At 41.4% G+C, this 9,495-nt stretch overlaps 1 protein-coding gene across 1 annotated transcript; it reads left to right on the top strand.

Annotated features, from left to right (window-relative positions):
• The first annotated feature begins 1,247 nt into the window (after positions 1-1,247).
• Positions 1,248-9,172, top strand: LOC117829394 (suppressor of cytokine signaling 6). Its single transcript, XM_034707049.1, has 3 exons — positions 1,248-1,705; positions 2,164-2,233; positions 4,015-9,172. Exon 3 carries the CDS (start codon positions 4,141-4,143, stop codon positions 5,749-5,751), a length of 1,611 nt encoding a protein of 536 aa, XP_034562940.1. The 5' UTR covers positions 1,248-1,705; positions 2,164-2,233; positions 4,015-4,140; the 3' UTR covers positions 5,752-9,172.
• The last annotated feature ends 323 nt before the right edge of the window (positions 9,173-9,495 follow it).

Below are 9,495 nucleotides of genomic sequence, written 5' to 3'. Positions count from 1 at the left end.
TTTCCTGTGTCTAAGGGAGCCGGCTAATGTCTTTGCAATTATGGCTGAAGTTTAGAATCAAGTTTTTATGCAGCTCTCAATATTTTTTATTATTTTGCTATTTGAAGGTAACTTTTCCCCCTCTTCATTTTCTGTTGAGCACCATATCAAGGGTAATTTCTGAGTTTTTAAAATACCTTATTATGTTTGAATTTAAATGTATCATCTGTTTATGACCAAATTACTTCATGTCTTATGTATTTATCAATTCTTAAAAACATAATGCAGAATTTCAGAAGTGAAAAAAGGGCTTTGCACATCTACCCTGTGGGACAGGTGCGTAGCGGAGTTATAGGATAAAACATTTAATGAATCCTGCACACTGTTCAACTTGCAATATTATTTATTGTCAGTGTTTGAAGTCTAGGTCTGTATTTTTAACTCTCCTGTTATGTTGCAGGCCAAATGACCCTTTTTAAAGTTCAAAAATCTAAAACAAATGTTAAAAGTATTTTTACGCTATGAAACTTCTTCTGCTGAGCTTAATTTGCGTAAACAACATATAAAATGAAAATGGCTCATTTCACACATTTGCAAGCCCCCTGTATTTTTATATCATATAGATACTGGTTATGGGTTAAATTTGACCCTGCAGTCAAAGTGGAGGCTAAAAGGGGTCAGAAGTGTCAAATACTAAATGTTTCTTTGCAACTGTGTTCATAAAAAAGAAGCGAGTTATCCTCATTGAAGCATGATCTGTGCAAATTAAAGAACAGCGTTTCACTAAATATTGATTTAAATGGTTAGTAATGGAGTTAATAATGAGATTAAAAAATGTTTATTGGGATTTTTTGGGACTCTGACACTGGATCATTAAAGTTGACCCAGGAACATTATTGCTGTCCCTGAGAAACGAGCATAGCAAGAAGTTTAAATGCAAAAGTTCATAGAAGTGGTTGTTGTTGTTTAGAAACACCTTTTACCAAGGAAGAGCAACCCTGCTGCCCGTTTCGACCACATCCTTTTTTCTCTTCCTCACTCAGAAACCACATCAACAAACTACAGGGAAATGCACCTAATGATGGTTTCTTTTAGGTAAATATTAGGTGATGTGAATAGAAATTGTTAATTTCACCTTACACTGAATAAAATGTATTTCTCACCATCATAATAATAATCTAATACGTATTTTTTATAACACTATAATTGATTGGCATTCCAAAGAGAATGTTTATATTTTTAAATTAAATATATGTATTATTTTGCAGATGATTTGAGCGTGTTTTGCTGTGCCTCTGTGCCTCTTGCATGTGAAACTCTCTGGAGCTGCTGTGAGTCTGATTCGCTGCATCTGAATCTGCTCCCACAATTCAACAGGCAACAAAGGAAGAAAGGAAGAGGCCGAGAGCTACAAAGTGTTAGCCAACCTGGGTAGACAGATGTCCCCTTATTGTGTCATTCCACTCGGTAATATCAACCCGCACCTTTAGAGGAAAGCCTGTTCTGTACTTAGAGACTCTTTGTACTGTCCTCTGGTCTCAGGAGCTGAAGAAAGGGAAGCTAATTCAATGTTTTCGACTGGAAACGCTCACAAAGCTAGCTGACTGGCTGTAGGTGTTGGGCTAACATTAGCCAAGAGGAGCGAACCTTTGATGGATGTGTTGTGCTGAATAAATGTCAGCACCTGTGGGATATCTGTTCCAGGAAGACGAGCAGCAGTGACTGGGTAAGAGAGAGTTTAATGTGCATGTTTTTAAAGATGTGAATCATTTAGGATTCACTTTGAAAGTATGCTAACAAACTAACTGGATGTTAGCTGTTGATGTTAGCGTACAAGCTAGCCAATATGTGTTAAAGTGACCTCCTGAAGGTCTAATAATTACCTTCAAATTATGTTTCATACTCTTTATAATTAAAATCATAACGTTGATGCAGTAGTTGGAGCATTAAGTGTCATAGTATTGTCAGAAGAGACATAAACGTAGTAAACGATGCTAAGCTAAAGGCATGCTGTAGTGTCCGTAGGCCCTGCCAGGTCAAGACATGCTAACGTTGACATTATTGATACACTCTGTTTTTTTTAAAGGATAATATAAGCACTAGTTTAAAGATAATCTTATTTAAAATACAATGAAAATGTCAGACGTGGGACTGTTGAAGTAAGCCTGCTTTGTTTGTTCCTAGCATCAAATGAAAGGTGGTGGAAGTGGAACTTGACCCATCCAACTGAGTCACCATTTCCCTGCACATAATGGTGAGTAATCAGATTGCAGCTGTCTTCATTAACAAGCTGATTTATTTAGGTACTCAAAGTGGAACATGTATTTACAGAGTGTGTAGGTCTGTCTTTGCCAAAACTTTTTAAGTACGTATATTAAAAGGCTAAGGATGTTGTTGATTTAATTTAATCATGACATGACAGTGCATTTACTCAATATGTATACAGTGGCACATTTTTGATTGTCACACAATTTACTCAATCATATTGCATTTTAAATTAAAACAAATTTATCAATTCGGGTTTTCACTTAAAGCGGGGGTGTCAAACATGCGGCCCGCGGTTTAAAACTGGCCTGCGGAATGACTTTGCAAAGCGAAAAAATTACAGAGACTGCAATTTTTCACTAAAAGTAACCACTATTTGAAATTTGTCCTCTGAGGGGCGCATACAATCATAGTCCTGACCGTGCGTACCTGAACGGTGCTCCGGGAATATTATATTCTTAAAGTGAGAAAATCGATTACTTGCTGTTTGCATAATCCGGTTGAGATTCATAAAGACTTTTTAGAGCACTATAAGATGATCCACTAACAAATAACACTAGCACTACACCCCTGCATACAACACTTTCCAGCAAGCACACTGTTCATGCTGGAGCTGAGGCGTCCACAATAGTCAACTTTACCTTCTTCATTATTATATTCTATCTGTTCTTTTGCAGTAAACATTACACTGTGTCAGGTGAACGGGTAACGTGTGTTTGGTGTGTTCTCAGCAGGTTTCAGGGCTTAAAGAATATAATATTTTGGCCACTATGAGACTCATCATGGCAAAAAATACAACCCCTGTTTTTGTAGAAGATAGTTCATTAAATGTGAACATTTTCAGAATGTACTTGTATTTTTTTGCACTAAAACAAAGGGAAACATTTAGAGTTGTTGTTATTTATAGGTTAATATGTTAAGATTTTACAGGTCCGGCCCAATTCAGATCAACTCGGGCTGTAGGCTATGTGGCCCCTGAACTGAAATGAGTGTGACGCCCCTGACTTAAAGTCTGTCTGAGGGTGCTCGTGTCAGTATTCAGGCAGCAGTGTAGGAACTGTAGCCCTTTTTATACACCAGTCCATGCTAAGTAAATAATGTAGCAGGGCAGTGTTCCTAAGTACACATCCAGAGACTTTTAAGGGAAAGCAGTGGAAGTAGTAAATGACACAGTAAATACCATCACCAGCTGAAATAGATGTTGTAGAAACAGAGTTTGATTCAAACATTAAGCTCTTTTTATTTGTGTTTATAGTCAAATTAACTCTGGACAGCTTGAATAGCAGGCTGTTTTTCAGAGGGCTGTAAACTGTGAAAGGTTCTTTAAGTAAGGATGTTAATACCTCTCAAAGTAAACCTTAAAATGTACAAGTACATGTCATTGTTATTGTTTGGTTTTAAATTGGTGTGTAGAAGAAAAGACACTACAATTTCTGAAATAATGATGGTTTGTTATTTTAAAAATGTAATTAATATACCATGATGAAAGTAATTGTGAGGAGAAGCTCTGTTGGAGCCACTTCACTGATAATTTGCCCCATCTTTCCACCTGAGGTCTTGGCTAATTTGCTGAAATGCTGCTTGCTGTGCTGTTTTTAATTCATTTTTAGTGAGCCGTGTGTTACCCGTAATTTTGCGGAAATCAATAAAGTACCTATTAATAACCCAGTCCTATCGGCATCATCTGGAAAAAAAAAGAAAAAGGAACAACGGGAGCACTTTCAGGGCTAAACAGATTATCTATAATCTTGTTTGTCTCTCTTTCTGCAGGGTTTGAGGGCTCCACTGTATGCATGACTTGTTTGGTGTGGCCTGATGGAAGGACACTGTGGATAGTACTTTCATCGGGATACCAGGAGAGCCATCCCATGCCCCCACTTTGGAGGGCCTGTCAGAATGAAGAAGATAAGCCTTAAGACCATCCGCAAGTCCCTCAGCATAAAGGGCAAAGAGGAGGGTGACTTTGTCATGCTCCAGCAGCCCCCGGTGACGACAGAGTTTTCAAAGGAGGAGTCACTTTTTGGGGGCTGCTACACCAAAGAGCTTTCTGGCTGTGACCTCGGTGGAGAGGAGGACAAAGGGGGCCAGAATAAGGGCCGCTCAAAGAGTGAGAGCCTGATGGGATCACTCAAAAGAAGGCTGTCTGCTAAGCAGAAGGCGAAAGTGAAAGGCAGCTCCTCGGCCATCGGCTCGGTGGATGACGATGACACCTTCTCGTCCTCGTCCGTGCCCATCAGCTTCAACGAGGTTAAAGCCCAGAGACCCCTTAGATCTTCATCCTTACGTAGTCACCATTACAGCCCCTCGCCGTGGCCTCTTCGGTCTGTTAACTCTGATGAGGCCTGCATAAAGATGGAGGTAAAAGTAAAAGCCATGGTTCATTCGCCAAGCCCCAGTCCAAACTTAAACGGCGTCCGGAAAGAATTTCATGATTTCCAGATGGAAGGGCTCTTTCAGGACCAAGCAGAATCCTTAAAGAATCTCCAGCAGCCGCAAAACGGTGAGCTGCATCTAAATATAGATGAAAATGATGTGCCTGACGTGCTGGGATTGACTCCCCAGGACTACATCCAGTACACAATGCCTTTAGATGAGGGAATGTATCCAGAAGGGTCCCACTCCTGCTGTCTGGATGGCTCCTCTCCCATGGAGGTGGTGACTGAAGCAGACAGTGCATCCCTCCACACGGACCAGGGGCAGGAGGAGCATGAGCTGGTTAGTGGGCTGCCTCCGGATCTCTTCATGGAAACCTCAGTTAACAGTCTTCTCATCGGTTCTGCTGGTGTGATGCTCCAAAGCTCCAGAGTGGAGGTCCCGCCTCCGCTCTCTCCTCTCCTGCCGCCCATATCTAGTAACGGACTCATTCCCAGGACTTTTTCAGGGTTCAGCTCTACAGACAGCCAGGTAGCTGCAAGGGTAAGACACCACCTCAACTTTGACCCCAATTCAGCACCCGGGGTCAGCCGAGTGTATGACTCAGTCCAGAGCAGCGGGCCCATGGTGGTCACCAGTCTGACGGAGGAGCTGAAGAAGCTGGCGAGGCAGGGCTGGTACTGGGGCCCCATCACGCGCTGGGAGGCCGAGGAGAAGCTGATCAACTTGGCTGACGGTTCATTCCTGGTGAGAGACAGCTCAGATGACCGGTACCTGCTCAGCCTAAGCTTCAGGTCGCAGAACAAAACCCTGCACACCCGCATCGAACACTCCAACGGACGATTCAGCTTCTACGAGCAGCCGGACGTGGAAGGACACACGTCCATCGTGGACTTAATCGAACACTCTATCAAAGACTCGGAGAATGGAGCTTTTTGCTATTCCAGGTCTCGCTTACCAGGGTCCGCAACCTACCCTGTCAGACTAACCAACCCAGTGTCGCGGTTTATGCAAGTGCGCTCGCTGCAGTACCTTTGTCGCTTCGTCATCAGACAATACACAAGAATAGACCTGATCCAGAAACTGCCCTTACCCAACAAGATGAAAGATTATCTGCAGGAGAAGCACTACTGAGGACACAGAGACGGTGGTAGCAATTTGCACTTTTGTGTTCAGTTCAGAGATTTAAACACGGTTTACAGAAAACTACAGTTAGGAGACGTTTGCTTCCAGTGGCTCTTGGTTTATGTCCATGCGACTCTTTCACTGTTCAGTCCACCACTCCACTGTTCTGGGTTCATTTTTTCTTCACTGGTTTAAGGAGGCGTTATTTACAGAACAGTAGACCAGCACATAGCCTGCTGCAAAAACTACGCAGAGGTAAACAGCCGAGTTATCTTAGATGAATCTATCAGCTGATAGAGGTGAAGTATGAACACCCGGCTCCGCTTAATGGAGCAGATTTCTCTGAAAAACTTGCAGAGTTAAGTTTGGCCTGAAAGAGAACACAAAATTCTACTCTGAATTTGAAACTTCGAGTTTTTATCCACTAAATTGTACATTTCAAAGATGATTTCAAGGATGGAGAAGTATTGACACGCTGAAACTTTGATATCTGATGTGAAGCTTCCTGCAGACTGACCGTGCTGATCATCTTTCGCTTTTATTACTCCTCAAACTGCGTTGTTACCATTGTTCAGCATGAGACGACTTCATTCCAGATTTATACTATGCAATTAGTCAAACAGCAAGGCTAGGCTTCATCTCATAACGAGCAATGATAGGTGACTCGTATTTTTCACTTATTGACACACTGCAGCGCATATCTGTGAGGTGCAGTTTCTTCAGTATTATTTGCCCCTCGGCTCTGAACACCCGACAAACTGCTTCAGTATACTCGTACTGACGCAGGCTGGTGCTTTGAGTTTGTTGTGTGTGTAACATCCAGCATCACTGCTTCATGAACATTAATACTCCTTGAAGTCATGATAGTTTTTCAGGTGTGTAACAAACATTTTGTTGTAAAAGATGATCAAAACGAGTCGGTCTGTGCGGAGGTGTAAGAGGAGCCTTGAATCGTACGGCCGCATGAAGCCATTAAAGCCTAAAGGTACTTACAATGCTGGATTTGAACGTGCTGTTAGTAGAAACAGCATCACATTGATGTATAAATCTGTTAGAAACATGTTAACATTATCTTTCTGAAATCTTCTGCATTAGGAATGTTGCAACAACTGCACTGCAGCTCAGGCCTAACAACTTTGTCACTATCTGTAATGCTTGTATGTGCATGTAGTAAAGGCTTTAAGACTGTCAGTTAACAGCACTGTAGAGTTACTCTTAATGAGAGAAGATGTCACTGTTAAAAGGTCGAACGGTTTTGGCTGTGTTGTTTAAGCGCAACGCTGAGTAAAAGCCTCTTTAATGCACAATTGCATTTACCTGAGGCAGTTTATAAGAAAAGAAAATTACCCTCAATTAACCTTAACGGATAAAAGGACACACCTCGAGTCGATTGATTTCTGTGTTCGTGCGTAAGATCGGCTGTTTCTCAGTCTCTTGGTGCGAGCAGTGAGCTGGACCCAGATCAAAAGATTCCCAAAAATGGTTTGAGGACTTTAGATAGCCAGGGTTAAGTCCAAATTGCCATCTTGGAGCAAAGCCAGAGTTTGAGCATATGACAAAGAGTTCCATCACAGCTGCTGCATGGCTGCATTGTCAGTGTCACATGGAGTTAAAGGACATTTAAAGACACATTAAAGCATACAGTTTCCTCCACTGCTTTTCATATTGTCCCCATAGAGCTGCACGACCCCTCAGACTGTCTCCAGAGTAAAGGGAAGAGCACAGTATGCTACGTAAGTGCTTTATATGGATTCAATGACAGGGAATTGTTTCACATTATGAATGAGCATCTATTTTGACATCAGTGTCCTTAAATGTGTTTGGAGAAAAGGTCTCTTGGACAACTTTGGTAGGTTGTTAGCGCATAGTTCTAGTTTTAGTTAGACACGTTGGCGTCTGAGGGAGTTCAGGATTCTAGCACAGCAAAAAATTAGATAGGAACTTTGAACGGTGTTGCATGTTTTAAGACTTAGCATTTAAAGCTTTGAGTTGTATAGGAATGAAGGATCTAGGTTGTGTGTGTTGGCTGTGTAGAGGGAGGTTTTTCTGTCACTAAACATTGGCTGGACATTCTATGTACAAGAAATGTATTTTTTTGGCGAACCCTTCTGTGAGTTTGTTTTTTTGTGACATTTGCCATCTGGGGAACGGGGCTGTACAAAAGGAATGTACGCTTGTTTGAGGTTTCCATTTTATCTGCCTGCAGAACAGTTTCAGAACGCATGAGAATCAGAAAAAAAAAACCTACATTGACACATTTTTTTTTGCACTTGAATATTCTCCATTTGACACGCCTGGATCCTCTCCTGCCTAGAGCTGTCCTTCAGATAGCTATCTGAAAAAAAAGAAGAGAAATACAGTCACACATTTGTCCGTATGTGTTCACACAGCTTGTTTGGATTAAATGGTTTTGTTTGTGTCATATCTGTGGGATATAAAGGGTAAGGCACCAGCATCATATCAAAGCCTCTGCTAATGCTCTCTTTGGCTGTCAAGGAATGGGATCATGGCATGAATGTGGATGTAGATTTCCTGTGTGTGTGTGTGTGTGTGTGTGTGTGTGTGTGTGTGTGTGTGTGTGTGTGTGTGTGTGTGTGTGTGTGTGTGTGTGTGTGTGTGTGTGTGTGTGTGTGTGTGTGTGTGTGTGTAAATGTGAAAGTATGATGTTAGTCTCTTTTAATACGACTGTATTTCCATGTTAATTTGCGATTTGTCAACCAGTTTTGACATGCAGGAACCAGTTTCATTTGGCGTTGCTGCTGTGATTTTTCTAAATCTGTATTTAGTTTGATTATTAAGCATTATTGCCTTCATTGTTTGATTCCAGAGGTTGATGCTTGTGCAGACTGCTGAGGCGTTTTGAATTTCTAACAGCTGTTTAGCACTTAACAAGCTCCAACCTTTTTGCTTCTCGTGCATCTCGGTGATTGAAGGTGATTGTTTACAACATTATGTTTGGAAAAGCCCCTCCCCTTTTTGTTTTTGTTCCCCTCTCTCACATGAACATCTTGGTACAATATGAAACCTTTTTTTTTTTTTTTTACTTTAATGTGTTCGACACATTTGTGCTGCTTATGGATATGATTGCCTTTCTTGTATTTAACAACGGGGGGGACGGAATGTCACCAATGTAGATGTATGTACACGTAACGACTTTGGTTATCATCTTGGGAGAGCAGAGCAGAATTTCAATTTGTTAACAACCGTAGTCAGTTAAAAGAGCATTAGTAGCGATTAGTAAACCCTCTGTAGAATAACCGGTTCACTCCAGTTTACATCGGTCGTCAACTTTCCAAAGTAGATGGTCTTTTTGTATTTTTCTGTTGGAAAAAAAAATTAACGGTGATTTTATTGCACACTTTGGATACAGTTCAAGAGTTTTTGTATCTGCCAATTATAAATTATAAATAAAAAACTATATTCTAAAAAGTCTTCTTGTATTGTCTCATGAACGGGTTGTGAAATGAGCATTGCCGCCATCATTCGCTACATTTAGCACCTCGCAACTCAGACTCTGAGTCATACCATAGCTCGGAGCCAGCGACGCACTCGACAAGAGCCTGATCATGCTTGAAGTTGTGTTAATAGATAAAATCATGGAGGTCTCAAGGAGTTTCTTTCCACAGTGGAGTACAAATTGGCAGCTAATCCCAGAGCTCTGGTTGCCTAATATACAAAGACAATCCAGGCGATCTTTAAACACAACTGAGTGAAGCGGAGACTCTGGGGAAAGATTAGCAGCCTTGCTGCCGT

This window comes from Notolabrus celidotus, chromosome 17 (assembly GCF_009762535.1).
Source record: "Notolabrus celidotus isolate fNotCel1 chromosome 17, fNotCel1.pri, whole genome shotgun sequence".
Lineage (NCBI taxonomy): Eukaryota > Metazoa > Chordata > Actinopteri > Labriformes > Labridae > Notolabrus > Notolabrus celidotus.
The sequence above is the reverse complement of the archived record's forward strand: the minus strand, read 5'-3'. Positions and strand labels throughout refer to the sequence as shown.

What these genes read in the sequence shown, in the direction of transcription:
- LOC117829394 (XM_034707049.1), top strand. Translation starts at nt 4,141, where the DNA reads ATGAAGAAGATAAGCCTTAAGACCATCCGCAAGTCCCTCAGCATAAAG.